At 45.0% G+C, this 16,564-nt stretch overlaps 1 protein-coding gene across 6 annotated transcripts in view; it reads left to right on the top strand.

The window, feature by feature from the left end:
• Positions 1 to 16,564, top strand: part of snx9b (sorting nexin 9b) — a 186,675-nt gene that overhangs the window by 25,216 nt on the left and 144,895 nt on the right. For all 6 annotated transcript variants that reach the window (XM_078556848.1, XM_078556846.1, XM_078556845.1 and 3 more), the window contains one exon: positions 11,365 to 11,439. In XM_078556848.1, the coding sequence (XP_078412974.1) occupies positions 11,365 to 11,439 (75 nt within the window). The remainder of the gene's footprint in view (positions 1 to 11,364; positions 11,440 to 16,564) is intronic.

Raw genomic sequence — 16,564 nt, 5'->3', positions numbered from 1 at the left:
AAATTAAATGGTTAAGCAGGATTTTTGTGAAACAAGGCAAGGGTAATTGAATTTTGGATTTACTGGAATTTTTGGAGAGTAAGACACTGGCAAGGAGGGCATTACAATAATCATGAGTTTCATTGGTGAAGGGATTGAGAAGGGGCAGAAATGACCATTGTTACAAAAGTGGAAATAAATGAATTTGGTGAGGAATCAGATGTGGAGTTTGAAACTCATACCTTGGTCAAATAAGATGCCAGCATTTGATATGAACAGCCTGAATAAGTGAAAGGGCTGAACCTGCATCTGACATTCTTTGTATTTTCTGTATTTCTTTCATTTTTTTTTCAAATGCTGATGCATGTTTGTATACAGTTCAAATCATTTAATTGTAACTTGTGACTAAAGCTTAAAGTAATGGTTAATTTTATTTTATGAATAAGGAACATTTATGCCTAAATCAAACATGACTTTATGTTGCTGGATTGATAGGTGTTTTTTGACTTAAGTTGCCAGACCCTGCAAATAGAAGCATTTGCCTTGAGAGTGTGTTCTTTACTCATGGACAAAAGAACACAAGAAACAGTAGTAGGAGTAAGCCGCTACACCATTCAGTAAGATCAAAGCTGATCTTCACATGGAAACTTGTGAAGTTGTACCTTGTTTATACTTGACGAGTGGTCTGGCAGTGCTTACACCAAGAATTAGAGGCTGCCTTTCTGAATCACTGACTTGCTTATCTCTCTTCTACAGCCTGGAAAAACGATGTTAAGGCTAGTAATTATAAAAGGGACAGGTTTAAAAAGTGGTACTGTGCATTCTGACATTTGATAATGAATACCTTTTGAGCCAATGGATTATAGTTAACACTAGTGAAAAGAATGATTGGAATTTCAGAAAAGTATAATGCATTGGAAATTTTTGTGTGTGTAAAAGATTAAAAAAATTTGCATTGCTGATAATTGGGAACAGAGCCCCATGAGAGAGTGAGTTCCAGAATTTTGATTCAGTGACAATGAAGGACCAGTAATATATTTCCAAGTCAGGATGGTTTGTGGCTCGGAGGGGAACTTGCAGGTACTGGTGTTCCCATATACTTGTTGCCCTTGTTCTTCTAGGTGGTAGAGGTTGCGTGTTTGGAATGTGCTTTTGAAGAAACTTTGGTGAGTTGCTACAGTGCAACTTGTGGATGGTATGCATTGCTGCCACAGTGCACCGATGGTGAAGTGGATGTTTAAGATGGTGGATGGGATGCTAGTCAAGCAGGCTGTTCTGTCCTGGGATATGTTGAGCTTAGAAACATAGAAAATTTATGGCTCAAGAGGAGGCCATTTGGCTCATTGTATCTGTGCTGGCCGAAAAGGAGTTACAGCGTCTAATACCATTTCCTAGCTCTTTATTTGTAGCCCTGTAGGTTATGGTACTTCAAGTGCACATCCACGCATTTTTTTTAAGTGCATTGAGAGTTTCTGCCCCACCACTGTTTCAGGCAGTAAGTTCCAGAGCTCCAGCACCTCTGGCTGAAAGTATTTCTCCTCAACTTCCCTCTAATTCTTCTACCACTTCCTTTAAATCTATGCTGCTTGATTATTGACCTCTCTGCTAAGGAAAATAGGGACTTTCTTTCCACACTGTCTTGGCCCCTCTTAATTGAGGTGTATGAAATATTTTATCTTCCCTGAGCATCCACTGTTCCAAAGAAACCCGCCCAAGCCTAACCAATCTTTCCTCATAGCCAAAATTCTCCATTCCTGGCAGCATCCTTGTAAATCTCCTCGAACTTACCTGAACTGAGTCTACCTGAACTGCTACCTTCAGGGATCTGTGGACATACACTCTGATGACCCTCTGTTAAGAAGATAGGATAAGATGTAGGAGCAGAAGCAGGCCATTTGGCCCATTGGGCCTTCTCTGGCATTCAGTGAGATCATGGCTGATCTGATAATCCTCAATTCCACTTTCCTGCCTTTTCCCCATAACCCTTGACTCCCTTACTGATTAAAAATCTGTCTATCTCAGCCTTGAATATATTTAATGACTCAGCCTCTACAGCCTTCTGTGGTAAAGAATTCCATAGTCACTACCCTCTGAGAGAAGAAATTCCTCCTCATCCCTGTCTTAAATGGGTGACCTCTTATACTGAGATTATGCCCTCTGGTCCTAGATTCTCCCACAAGGGGAAACAACCTCTCGGCATTTACCCTGTCAAGTCCCCTAAGAATCATATATTTTTCTGTACATTTAAAGACTCTCAGCAGAGAAGGAGGCCATTCGGCCCATCGTGTCTGTGCCTGCCAACAAAGATCTGACTACAAAAACAGAATTACCTGGAAAAACTCAGCAGGTCTGGCAGCATCGGCGGAGAAGAAATCAGTTAACGTTTCGAGCCTTCATGGCCCTTCGGCAGAACTGAAGCATAGTTAGAAGAAGGGAGAAATATAAATTGGTTTAAGGTGGAGGGGGGAGGGGGGGAGAGAGAGAGAGAGAGAGACACACATTGAGGGTGTGGTGATTGTGGAGATGAGCAGATAATCAAAAGATGTCACAGACAAAAGGGTCAAAGAGGTGTTTTGTCTGAGAAAAGTGCTAATTAAGAATGGAGGACAGGATATTCAAAGTACAGCTCTAGTGGGGGTGGGGTGGAAAGGCTAACAAGGTTTTAGTTTTAGATTTAAAAATAATGGAAATAGGTGGGGAAAGAAGAATCTATATAAATTATTGAAAAAAAAAGCGGATGGGTGGGTGTGGGGGGGGGAAGAAACGGGGTGGGGATGGGGGGAGGGGGAGTTTAAGATCTAAAGTTGTTGAATTCAATATTCAGCCCGGAAGGCTGTAAAGTGCCTAGTCGGAAGATGAGGTGCTGTTCCTCCAGTTTGCGTTGGGCTTCACTGGAACAATGCAGCAAGCCAAGGACAGACATGTGGGCAAGAGAACAGGGTGGAGTGTTAAAATGGCAAGCGACAGGGAGGTTTGGGTCTTTCTTGCGGACAGACCGCAGGTGTTCTGCAAAACGGTCGCCCAGTTTGCGTTTGGTCTCTCCAATGTAGAGGAGACCGCATTGGGAGCAACGAATGCAGTAGACTAAGTTAGGGGAAATGCAAGTGAAATGCTGCTTCACTTGAAAGGAGTGTTTGGGCCCTTGGACGGTGAGGAGAGAGGAAGTGAAGGGGCAGGTGTTGCATCTTCTGCGTGGGCATGGGGAGGTGCCATAAGTGGGGGTTGAGGAGTAGGGGGTGATGGAGGAGTGGACCAGGGTGTCCCGGAGGGAACGATCCCTACGGAATGCCGTCAGGGGGGGTGAAGGGAAGATGTGTTTGGTGGTGGCATCATGCTGGAGTTGGCGGAAATGGCGGAGGATGATCCTTTGAATGCGGAGGCTGGTGGGGTGATAAGTGAGGACAAGGGGGACCCTATCATGTTTCTGGGAAGGAGGAGAAGGCGTGAGGGCGGATGCGCGGGATATGGGCCGGACACGGTTGAGGGCCCTGTCAACGACCGTGGATGGAAAACCTCGGTTAAGGAAGAAGGAGGACATGTCAGAGGAGCTGTTTTTGAAGGTAGCGTCATCAGAACAGATGCGACGGAGGCGAAGGAACTGAGAGAATGGGATGGAGTCTTTACAAGAAGCGGGGTGTGAGGAGCTGTAGTCGAGGTAGCTGTGGGAGTCGGTAGGCTTGTAATGGATATTGGTGGACAGTCTATCATCAGAAATTGAGACAGAGAGGTCAAGGAAGGGAAGAGAAGTGTCAGAGATGGACCATGTGAAGATGATGGAGGGGTGGAGATTGGAAGCAAAATTAATAAATTTTTCCAGGTCCCGACGAGAGCATGAAGCAGCACCGAAGTAATCATCGATGTACCTGAGAAAGAGTTGTGGGAGGGGGCCGGAGTAGGACTGGAACAAGGAATGTTCCACATACCCCATAAAGAGACAGGCATAGCTGGGGCCCATGCGGGTACCCATAGCCACACCTTTTATTTGGAGGAAGTGAGAGGAGTTAAAGGAGAAATTGTTCAGTGTGAGAAGAAGTTCAGCCAGACGGAGGAGAGTGGTGGTGGATGGGGATTGTTGGGGCCTCTGTTCAAGGAAGAAGCTAAGGGCCCTCAGACCATCCTGGTGGGGGATGGAGGTGTAGAGGGATTGGACATCCATGGTGAAGAGGAAGCGGTTGGGGCCAGGGAACTGGAAATTGTTGATGTGGCGTAAGGTGTCAGAGGAATCACGGATGTAGGTGGGAAGGGACTGGACAAGGGGAGAGAGAAGGGAGTCAAGATAACGAGAAATGAGTTCCGTGGGGCAGGAACAGGCTGACACGATCGGTCTGCCGGGACAGTTCTGTTTGTGGATTTTGGGTAGGAGGTCGAAGCGGGCTGTCCGAGGTTGGGCGACTATCAGGTTGGAAGCTGTGGGAGGAAGATCTCCAGAGGAGATGAGGTCAGTGACAGTCCTGGAAACAATGGCTTGATGTTCAGTGGTGGGGTCATGGTCCAGGGAGAGGTGGGAGGAAGTGTCTGCGAGTTGACGCTCAGCCTCCGCGATGTAGAGGTCAGTGCGCCAGACAACAACAGCACCACCCTTGTCAGCGGGTTTGATGACAATGTTGGGGTTGGACCTGAGAGAACGGAGTGCAGTAAGTTCAGAGAGAGACAGATTAGAATGGGTGAGAAATGTCAACTCTTCTCCACCGATGCTGCCACACCTGCTGAGTTTTTCCAGGTAATTCTGTTTTTGTTTTGGATTTCCAGCATCCGCAGTAGTTTTTTGTTTTTATAATAATAAGGAAGTCTTGTTGAAACTATACAAGGCTTTAGTTAGACCACACCTAGAATACTGTTTTGGTCCCTTTATCTAAGGAAAGATATATTGGCATCGGAGGCAGTCCAGAGAAGGTTCACTAAGTTGATCCCGGGGATGGAGGGATTTTCTTATGAGAAGAGGTTGAATAGTTTGGGCCCGTACTCACTGGAGTTCAGAAGAATGAGAGGCGACCTTATTGAAGCATATAAGATTCTTAGGGGGCTTGACAGCGTTGATGCTAAGAGGTTGTTTCCCATTGTGGGAGAGTCTAGGACCAGAGGGCACAATCACAGAGTAAGGGGCGCCCATTTAAAACAGAAATGAGGAGGAATTTCTTCTCTCGGAGGGTATTGAATCTGTGGAATTCTTAACCGCAGAGGGCTGTAGAGGCCGAGCTGTTAAGTATATTCAAGGCTGAGATAGACAGATTTTTAATCAGTAACGGAATCCAGGGTTATGAGGAAAAGACAGGAAAGTAGAATTGAGGATTATCAGACCAGCCATGATCTCATTGAATGGCAGAGCAGACTCGATGGCCTGAAAGGCCTACTTCTGCTCCTACGTCTTATGGCCTTAAAGTAAAGGGTTTAAGAAACAAAAGAGGAAAAAAATTTGAAAAAAAGACCTTGAAACAAAATGGACGCAAAAGTAAAGGTGTAAAATTATTGAACTTGATGTTGAGCCTCGAAGGCTGTAAAGGGCCCAGTGGAAAGATGTGGTGCCATTCCTCGAGCTTGTGTTGAGCTTCATTCGAATGCTGCAGTCGGCCAAGGACAGAAAGACCCGTGTGAGAGCAAATTGGAGAATTGGAATGACAAGCGACAGGAAGCTCAGGGTCCTGATTGCAGGCTGAATGGAGGTGTTCTACAAAACGGTCACCCAGTCTGCATTGTCTTCCCAATGTAGAGGAGATAGAGGGTCATGCTGATGAAATTAGATGAGGAAGGATGGAAGTAGATATGGGTGGAGCATAAACAATAACATGTACTGATTGGGGCAAATGGCCTGTTACTGTGTTGTCTCTTTTGTGCAATATAACAAACACTTCTTTGAACTGCCTTGCACTGCTTTTCTGTAATATCATCTGATAATAGCTCTGCTCAATCTACAGTGATCAACTTCTGCCTTATACTTCCAAAAATCTACCATACCTCAATTTATAAAACCTGAATTTGTAACTTGCCCTTCTTAAACTCAATGTCAAATTCGATCATACTAGTTAAGTATTCCTATTCAGATCATCACTCAATCTAAAATGGCTTGTCCTCTTGTTCATTGAAGAACATACTGTTCCTGAACACGCTCTCAAATACAGTCAATTTTTTTACCTTTGGGGCTTGAGCCATTCTGCTTTTCCCAGTCTGTGGGGAAAATTAAAACTCCCATAAAAGCAAAACCACTCTGCTTTTGCAACATACTTCCCTGAACTCCATGATATTGCATTTGTTACTTTATAACTGCTATCAGGTGGGCTGTGGACAGCTCCCAATAAAGCCTTGCACCTTGGTTTATTGCCAGGTCTCAGTGATGTCCACTGGCATAGCCTTTAAGCTGAATTTGCACTTTAAGTTGCTTATTTTATCCCCTGTGTTGTGTACTTGGGCATCAGACCCTACCTCCCCCTTTTTCCCCTGATGTTTTTCTCAGTTTTTAACTAATCACACTAGTTTTGCATCTCTCCTGTATTCTTAATCAGTTATTTTGTTGCTATTTCCTATATATTTTCTGAACCTGAAGTTTTTACATTTGTGAGCAGAGACCAGTAAAACATTCGGAGTAAAACTGCTATCTTTATTGCAACAGTACTATAAATCCCCATCCTATGCCATTCCATCCTTCTGCCATCTCTCATGCCATACCATCCCTCTCCTATCATCCCCAACCCCTATCCTACCCTTTCTTCCTATGCCATTGCCCATCCCCACACCAACTTACCCAAGCTATCTCATCCCCCATTCCACACCTCCCAGGCAGTTCCACCACCCTCTCCTCACCCCAACCCCCATGTTGCTGTCACCTCTCCTTTCCTTATCCTTAGGCTATTTGTACTTATTATTATTTATACCTCCCTCACTTTATTGGTAAAGAGCCCTTGTTCAAGTGGAGCCCATCTCAACAATACAGTTGCTTCTATCCCAGTACTAGTGTTGGTGCCTCATAAAATGAAACTGAGTTGCCACACCAATCCTTCAGCCACATTACTGATCTGTTTGACCCCATGCCAATTAGCATGTGGCTTGGGTAATAATCCTGAGATCCCGTGAGGTACTACTTTTTAATTTAGTTCCAGATTCTGATACTCTCCTAGCAGGCACTGAGGATACCACCAAACATGTATTCCCTTCACCCCCCCGTCGGCATTCTGGAGGGACCGTTCCCTCTGGGACACCCTGGCCCACCCCTCCATCACCCCCAATATCTCATCCCTCTCCCATGGCACCTTCCCACGCAATTGCAGAAGGTACAACACCTGCCCCTTTACCTCCTCCCTCCTCACCATCCAAGGGCCCAAACACTTCTTCCAGGTGAAACAGCGCTTCATTTGAACCTCCTTCAATTTGGTCTATTGCATTCGCTGCTCCCAATGCAGTCTCATCTACATTAGAGAGACCAAATGCAGACTGGGTGACCGCTTTGCAGAACAGCTTCGGTCTGTCCGCAAGCATGAAGCTTCCAGTGAAGCCCAACGCAAACTGGAGGAACAGCACCTCATCTTCAGATTAATCATTTTACAGCCTTCCGGACTTAACATTGAGTTCAACAGCTTCAGACCATGAACTCTCTCTTCCACCCTCACCCCCTTTTTTATCTCCTTTTTTCAATATTCATCTTCATTTTAAAGTTTTTATTTTTTCATTTTTTCATTCTTATTTTTTATCCACTTATTTTTATTTTTATTTATTTTCATTTTTATTCATTGTTGTATCCCCACCTTTTTATCCTATTTTCAATCTTTTTTCCCACCACTGTCCCACCCCCACAAGGGCCATCTGTTACTTGTTAGCTTGTTCGTGTTGTTCTTTCCAGAGTGCTTACCCTTGCCCTGCTATTATCGCATTCTGCTTTCTGACCTTAATGCATGTCCTTTAGCCAGTACCACTATCATTACCAATCCTTTGTCCTTTTGTCCATGACATCTCTGGCAATCTCTCTTTGCCTCCACCTATCACTGGCCTTCTATCTAGCTTCAACTGCTCCACTCCCCCTCAAACAGTATAAATTTCATCACATTTTATTTGCTCCTCTTTAGCTCTGAAGAAGAGTCATACGGACTCGAAACATTAACTTTTTTTTCTCTCCACAGATGCTGTTAGACCTGCTGAGTTCTTCCAGTATTTTCTGCTTTTGTTTCTCTCCTAGCAGGACCTGCTCTCTGAGCCGTTGGCCCTGATATGGACCATAGGAACTGAATCTTCCCTGTCCCTTTCCAAGTTCTTTAGTTGCTCAGGTCTATCCTTTACCCTTGCAGCAAGTAAACAACACCCCCCCCTGGTATGTCAACTGCTACATCAGAGGATGCTATCTATCCTAACTATTGAATCTCCTAGAACTGCAACCTACTTATTCTGCTCCTTCAAGCCCTTGGCCTGCCTCTGGCTCCATGCTGCCACAGCTAGCATTCTGGCTGTTCTCTCTGCAGCTTTTATCCTTATCCTCATGGATAGCAAGTACATTACACTTGTTGGATAGGACCAGTTTCTGCTGAACCTCCTCTACCCATCTCTAGGTTCCCCTATCCTGCTGACAGTTTCACAAAAACAGAATTGGGGCAAAAGAGGAAGGTAAACTCTGTTCTAGTCCATTGCCGTTTAGAAAATACTCTAATCTATTTTTTTGGCCCAAACTGGATGACCTCACACTTCCCCATGTTGAACTTTCTCTGGCACAGTTTTTGCTTGCTCTCTTAATCTAACAATGCCCAACACTTTCTGTTCCTTTCTAATCTACTCACTATGCCATCTAACTTTGTCATTAGCAAACTTGAATACATGCCTTTTTTTTTTCTTCTTCATGTAAGTCTTTGGTTTTTTTTTATACATTTACCGGATTTGGGTGCTGCTGGCTAGGCCAGCATTGATTGCCCATCCCTAATTGCCCTTGGGAAGGTGGTGGTGAGCTGCCTTCTTGAACCGCTGCAGTCTCTGTGGTGTACGTACACCCACGATACTGTTGGGGAGGGAATTCCAGGATTTTGACCCAGGGTGGAAGAGTCAATTACTAGGGGACATAGATTTAAGGTGAGAGGAGAAAACTATAGAGGAGATGTGCAGGGCAAGTTTTTTACGCAGAGGGTAATGAGTGTCTGGAATTCGCTGCCAGAGGAGGTGGTGGAAGAGGGTACACGATAGTGGTGTTTAAGAGACAGCTTGACAAATACATGAATAGGATGGGAATAGAGGGATACGGACCCCGGAAGTGCAAAATGTTTTAGTTTGGCGGGCAATATGATCGGCGCAGGCTTGGAGGGGTGAAGGGCCTGTTCCTGTGCTGTTCTTTTCTTTGTTCTTTGAATGACGATATATTTCCAAGTCCAGATGGTAAGTGGCTTGGAGAGGAACTTCAGGTGGTGGTGTTCCCATGTCTCTGCCCTTGCTCTTCTAGATGATAGCAGTCATGGGTTTGGAAGGTCCTGCCTAAGGAGCCTTTGTGAGTGAAAAGCTGAGACCACAGTACAGGTCCTGGGGTCATCACTAGGCATGTCCTACAAATTGAAGCACATGCAACTTTCTCTTTATCTCCTGCCTCCTAACCAATTGCCTAACCTTCACTTACCATGAAACTTAACTGAATGATTTTTAGCTGAATGAATCTCAATGTGGCCAGTGAATGAGTTGTAATTATCTCATACTAAATGTCATAGAAAAATGCTGGATTAACAATGTTAACCATGCAGATTCATACTAAATATAAAAAAAACACAAATTTAGTTTTTAAAAAAGCTAAATTTATTGCATTACTTTTCTTTTGAGTATATAATGCACTGAATGTTTTCATGTGCAGTTGAGTGTTTTGAAAAGTGGGAGCTTAGACAATTTCAGCTATTGTTCACAGTCTTCAGAGGAGCTTACAATAAGAAGTGAGGCAAGTATACAAGTTTGGTTTGGTACACCTAGTGGATTGATTTGGATAAGAGGGCTCAAGATGCCAAGCTCAGCAGTTTCTCTCTCTTTCTCCTGCCTCCCATGCCTGCCCGCTGTCTTTCTCTCCGTCCTCACCCACCTGCTCCCTTTTGTCTCCTGCCTTGCTCTATTCTCCTGACAAAAAGTAATTGAGTGAAACTGAATTCAGAGGTAGCAAACATGTAGCAACAGTGAGGTAGGTACGGTATTGTGAAGGTGAACATAAGTATTGCTGGTGCTGGATGGATTGGGGACTTAAACCTCAACTCTGGGCCAATCGGGAAGCTAAAGCTTTGCACGGTCTGGTTCAGTTTGAGTAAGCAGCCAGCAGGGTTTAATTTAATTCTAATTTCCTTTTTCTTAAAAATATAAGCGGAAGTTTTTAAAAAAAATTCAGGATAAACGTCCTTCCTTTTGGGCTATTCTCTTATCTCTTCTCACGTGTTATGTCAGGTCAGGGAAACAATTTGACTCTTAAACTAATGCTAAGCTACTTGCCAGACGATGATGAAGATTATTTTCCATTTCCAGTGGCAAACCTCTAGGCTTCTACTTGCTGATGCCTCAAAATAAATTTGTTGAAACTGGGAACTCAGCAATATGGACAGAATCTGTGTATCATAACTCTTTGGTGCAGTGGTATTACTCAGCAGTGCAGTTTAAATTTGTGAAACCTTAATTTTCAGCAGTGGAGGCAGTTGGCTTATCTGGAGCTTAAATGATTGTGTGCCAAGTTATATAACTTCGATATGTAAAACACTGTGCCAAGACACTGTTCCAAAGATGTTGAAATCTGGCAGGCTTTTAGTTTGTGATGGAAACTTTGCATGTCTAATAGAATAACATAAGTGCATTTCCAGCAGTGATGTATTTAAGTATGAGAAACTGCATCATTTGTAATACAGGAGTACTGAGGGAAATTGTTATGTCCCTATTTCCCTTCACCAGTTCAGCACAGACTAAGGAACAATCCTGGGATCTTATTAGCCTAACCCGTAGGTCAGCTATTGTAACCAGCTGAGGCATCTGGAGAACCCACACTAGTACCCAGATTAGCTGGAATATTCTTGGTCATCAAGCTTGTTTGCAATTTAAAGTTCAGTGGAAATGTTGTGTTGTCAAGCCATGGTTAATGGCTGTTTTGAGACCAATTAAGCAAATGCATCACAGCTGTGGATTGCATTGTCCCACAAGTTCATATTTTAGTGGGCCTACATATGCCAAGAAATAGATAAAATGAGAAAATTATAAACAGTAATTTGGATCCTCCCTCTCATGCTTTGACTTCTTTATGGAACTGCTAGAAATTTAAAAACAGAGAAAAAGCATTGGTTTGTAAAAGCTTAAATTTTTTTTGCATTAAACCTCACTTTCAACCCTTACAACTAGACACTTGAGGCAAGAATTAAAAAAGAAACACTGCCATTAGTTTTTTTAAGTAAAATTTTTGCTTCATGTTTTCAGGATGTTGGTGGTGGATGGTGTGAAGCAGCAAATGCTCAAGGAATGACTGGACTTGTTCCAACGGACTATGTAGAAGTGAGTAGTTTCCTCTTCATAACACATATCATGGTGATGATGTTCGCTCTTTATATCTGAAGTTCTTAACTCAGCTGTGTTTTTAAATCCTCTGAATAGTTGAAGGTCCCAGAATGCATTATGTTCCTGATTCATGCATCCTCCACAAATGTGGGAGAATTGGAGAAATTTCAGACCACTGTTTTGGATTCTTTTCCCTTTGCGTAGTGGTCATGGACATAAATTGCTCTAGTCTGTCTTGCCTTGATTTAGGCTTCTATGGCAGTTCTCTTTCTCCTGTTGTCAGCAACAGTTACAATAATACACACAGGTGGAAATCTTAATTTTTATTTATCACTTTTAAAATTATCTAAATGTGTTGAAGGGTCATTTTAAATAGTCTTATTTGATTTACATTCCTCTTGAAACAGATTCTTAAGTCTTGTAGCTTTATGGTTGTTTGCTTTTACAGTTCTTTGTTGATGCTCTTAACCTTACAGCATTTAAAAAACATTTTATGTCTTAAGTTCTTCACCTGAGATACAACAAACCACTGTTATTGCTTCACTTGAAGTTTCACTTTCATTTTACTATGGTTGCAGTAACTTAATTTAAAAGTTGGATTATTTTTCACCAAGCTTTTCCAAAGATTCTAAACTTTACATTTTGTAATATAAACTAAAATGCTGGAAATACCCAGCAGGTCTGGCAGTGTCGGTGGAGAGAGAATCAGATTTAATGGCTTGAATTTTTGCTGAGCCTCAGGTGGGACCCGGATGGGGAAGTCCCACTTATATTTCTGACATCTAATATTTGCTGGTAGGAGAAAAGGGCATGGCGTGATTCACACATGAGGGAATCATGAACTCAGCAGGACCATTTGAACTCCATGCTGAGTTCAAACAGACAGCAATTTGGCTGCTGCAAGAAATTTAGCTTGCAGTGTGGGAGTCAAAAAATTTATGCAGTAGATGTAAAAGCTTGTAAAATCTTTTTAACTGTCATGATGTGAAGTTATTTAAATCCCCAGCCCTTTAAAAATGGAAAAAAATGGCTGCAGGTGTCAGTGAGAGTTTACAAAAACTTGTTTTAGCGGTTTCGATAGTTGTTTATTCACATTTCCCTAAGGGCTCTTTACGAATGCCTAGTTGATTTTAAAAAGCTACAGTTATCTCAGTGGGGGGAGGTTCTGAGTTCACAGCTTGATCACAGAATCACAGTGCAGAAGAGGCCCTTTGGCTCATCGAGTCTGCACCGACATGTGAGAAACACCTGACCTACCTACCTAATCCCATTTACCATCACTTGGCCCATAGCCTTGAATGTTATGACGTGCCGAGTGCCCATCCAGGTACTTTTTAAAGGATGTGAGGCAACTCGCCTCCACCACCCTCCCAGGCAGTGCATTCCAGACCAACACCACCCTCTGGGTAAAAAAGTTTTTCCTCACATCCCCCCTAAACCTGCTGCCCCTCACCTTGAACTTATATGGCACTAGCTTCTGTAAACCAGGTACATTAAAGGTCCAGTGAATTTTAAAGGTCCTGACAGGCCAGGGAGAGAAGGAGAAAAGGTACGTGTATAAGGTAAAGGGATAGGATTGGGGGAGGGAGTCAGCTCAGGCCCGATTGGGTTTTGGCGGTGAGGGAGGTGGGGGCGTTGTCTGGTTGGGCCCCAGGGGGTGGGGGGGTTTGTTCATTTCGGGCCTCAGGAGGGGATTGTCAGGTTGGACCCTGGGGGAGTTGTTGGTTCGGGGGGGCTGGTGGTCAGGCCTCAGTATGGGGGCTCGGGCCTGGAGGGGACGGGGTGGGGGTCAGGCCTCAGTGCAGGGCAATTGTCCAGGGGAAATTGGCACTTCCTGGCAATTGCCGTGCAAACCTTACCTGTGAATTTCTGGTGGGGCGGGGTGGGGTGGGATGGGTGTTCCCCAGAAAATCTTTGCAGTATACCCCCCAATACGTCGCCCTGGAGCTCGGAGGTTGCAGCCCTATATATCTAGATATTTAAACCTAGCTACTTGCCTGAGAATCTACACCTCAGCAAATCCTTTTATGCCGGATTATACGACGTGAAGCCCACAGACGGCATGGCCTCCAAGTCCTTCCTGTCCCCTATCACAGAGGTCTTAGACGACAGTACTTGGGAGAGTCTGGACAAACTGTTAACTCCTGACGAACTGACTAAGGCCCATGAGTCAATCGAGAAGAGTAAAACTCCCGGAAGCGATGGCTTACCGGCTGAGTTGGATTCGGCTCTGTGGGACTGGATCAGCCCAGACCTGCTTGAAGTGTATGAGAGTATTCTTCTGGCCTGCAACATGCCAGAATCCATGAGGAAAGGCATCATCACCCTCATCTACAAGCAGAAGGGGGAAAGGGAGGAAATTAGAAATTGGTGACCCATCTCACTGTTGAATATGGACTATAATCGGGTCAGGTCTGCTCTGGAGTTGGTGATCCACCCTGACCAGATCTGCGCTGTGCCTGGCAGGAAGATCTCTGACAGCCTCAGGCTACTCAGGGATACGATTGCCTATGTACGGGTCAGGGGTGTGGACACCTGCCTCATGAGCCTGGACCAGGAGAAGGCCTTTGACAGAATATCGCACACCTACATGGTGGACGTGCTCTCCAAATGGGGTTTGGGGAGGGAATCCGCAACTGGATCCAACTGCTCTACACAAACGTCAGTAGCACAGTCTCAATCAATGGGTGGGAATCAGATAGCTTTCCAATTAAATCTGGAGTCAGGCAGGGCTGCCCTCTCTCCCCTGTCCTGTTTGTGTGTTGCATAGAACCCTTTGCTGAGTCCATTAGGAAGGATCCGGGCATAAGAGGAGTGACAATCCCAGGCAGTGGAGGCACTCAGGTCAAAGCCTCCCTGTACATGGACGATGTCGCTGTCTTCTGCTCAGACCCGCTATCGATGCGCAAACTGATCAACATCTGCGACCAGTTCGAACTGGCCTCAGGAGCCAAGGTAAATCCTGGCGAGAGTGAGGCCATGTTCTTTGGGAACTGGGTGGACCAATCCTTTGTCCCCTTCACCGTCAGGTCAGGCAGCCTGAAGGTGCTGGGGATATGGTTCAGAGGATCCAGGGCACGCATTAGAAACTGGAAGGAGCGAGTGACTATGGTGAAAACAAAACTGGGCATGTGGGAGTGACGCTCCCTCTCCATTGCGGGCAAGAACCTGGTCATCAGGTGTGAGGCACTCTCGCTGTTGCAGTATGTAGTGCAGGCCTGGCCCATTCCTCACTCCTGCGCGGTGGCGATCACCCGAGCCATCTTTCGCTTTATCTGGAGGTCAAAAATGGATCGTGTCCGCAGGGACGCGATGTAGAAACCTCTAGATAAAGGGGGCAAAAACGTGTGCAATGTCGCCCTCATCCTGATGGCCACCTTTGTGTGCGGCTGCATCAAGCTGTGCGTAGACCCTCAGTACGCAAACGCCAAGTGTCACTATGTGCTGAGGTTCTACCTGTCCCCAGTGTTGCGAAGGATGGGTCTGGCCACGCTGTCCCTCGTGGAAAAATTTATGCAGAGAAACACCTTTGACCACAAATCCATCAAGCAGTGGTCGGCACGCAACATCGGAGAGGGCCTGTGGGAAAAGGAGATGGTGGATCCTGTCGGATGGTTCCCCGAGCAGACTGCCAAAGTCATTTGGCAGAATGCCTCATTGCCAGAACTTTCCAACAAGCATCAAGATGTAGCTTGGCTAGTGGTGAGAAATGCAATCCCCACCTGCCGTCAGATCCTTCTTACATGCCAGAAGTCTCACCCTGCTGTCCTCGAGGTAGCTGTGGTGGGGAAGAGACCATTGTTCACCTCCTTGTGGAATGTCCCTTTGCAAAGAAGGTTTGGAAAGAGATGCAGTGGTTTTTGTTGAGGTTCATCCCGAGCAGTTCTGTGACACAGGACTCTGCTGTACAGGCTGTTCCCAGGGACACACACTGAGACAAACATCAACTGCAGCTGGAGGATCACCAATTCGGTAAAAGACGTTCTTTGGTCTGCCTGAAACTTGTTGGTCTTCCAGTGCAAAGAGTTGTCCCCGAACGAGTGTTGCAGATTGGCACATTCCAGCTTGGGGCAGCCGCCGCAAAGGAGCAATGGGGAATGGTCGCTGTCTAAGACCTTTCAGCCATTGTGCACCGAGGGGCTGGGAATTGTATAGACCCCTCGGGCTGTATGACTCACATTGAATATATGCAGTGAATACTAAATTTATCATAATTGTGTTGAAGCACCTCAGAGTGCAACGTGATCTATGTCAATAACTTGCATATCATTGCACTGTCTGTCAGTAATGACCATGTTGAAATGTCTGTAATGTTTATTGATTATATTGAGGCACCTCGTGATCTATGTGGAAAAATTGAATATGGTTGCTCTTTTTGTGATGGCCATTTTGAAATGTTTTGTAATGTTCTTTCAGATATTTTATGAATAAAGTATATTTTTCCAAAAAAAAATCTACACCTCATCTTCACCACATTCCTACTATCATTAAGTTCTCACTTCCACTCCATAGCAATTTACCCAGCTCTGTGCTCTATAACAAGTGCTTAATATAATGTTTTGGGAGTTACACAAGCTACAATTGTTCAGTCACTATTGCCTATACCTGCATCTGTCATGACACCTGTATTGTAATGGATGGGATGCATGGGTATCAGCCAGACTGGCAGCAAACCAACATCTGCTACAAGCAAGGCTCCTGGAATGAGTCTCTGCCAGACCCCTTATCTGAGTCTCCTTGTGGATTGCAGGCTCAGTCTCGCCCCCACACCTGAACATTGCTGCCACCCCTGTTGAATCCTGTTGCTGCTCCAGTAAATGAAACTTAATTCTGGACACCTCATAGACAACTCCCCTCCCCATACTGCAGTCACTGATAACTCCCCTCTCCCATAGTGCCTTCCCTGAAGCCTCCACTCCTCCTCGCACTCCCCACCCACTGATTTCACACACCCCCACCCTTTCCTGATGACATGCCTACCCCACTAACCACCCTGATAACTCCCCTAATTCAGACTCCGCTTCCCTGACGACTGTACTCCCCAATGGCTGACCCTACACTCTCCTGCACCCCCCTCACACTCTTTCTGCAGTGACTCCCCTCTCTCCACACTCCCCTAACC

Source organism: Cetorhinus maximus, chromosome 14 (assembly GCF_964194155.1).
Source record: "Cetorhinus maximus chromosome 14, sCetMax3.hap1.1, whole genome shotgun sequence".
In the NCBI taxonomy this organism is placed as follows: domain Eukaryota; kingdom Metazoa; phylum Chordata; class Chondrichthyes; order Lamniformes; family Cetorhinidae; genus Cetorhinus; species Cetorhinus maximus.
This window is presented reverse-complemented; position numbering and strand designations above follow the sequence as displayed.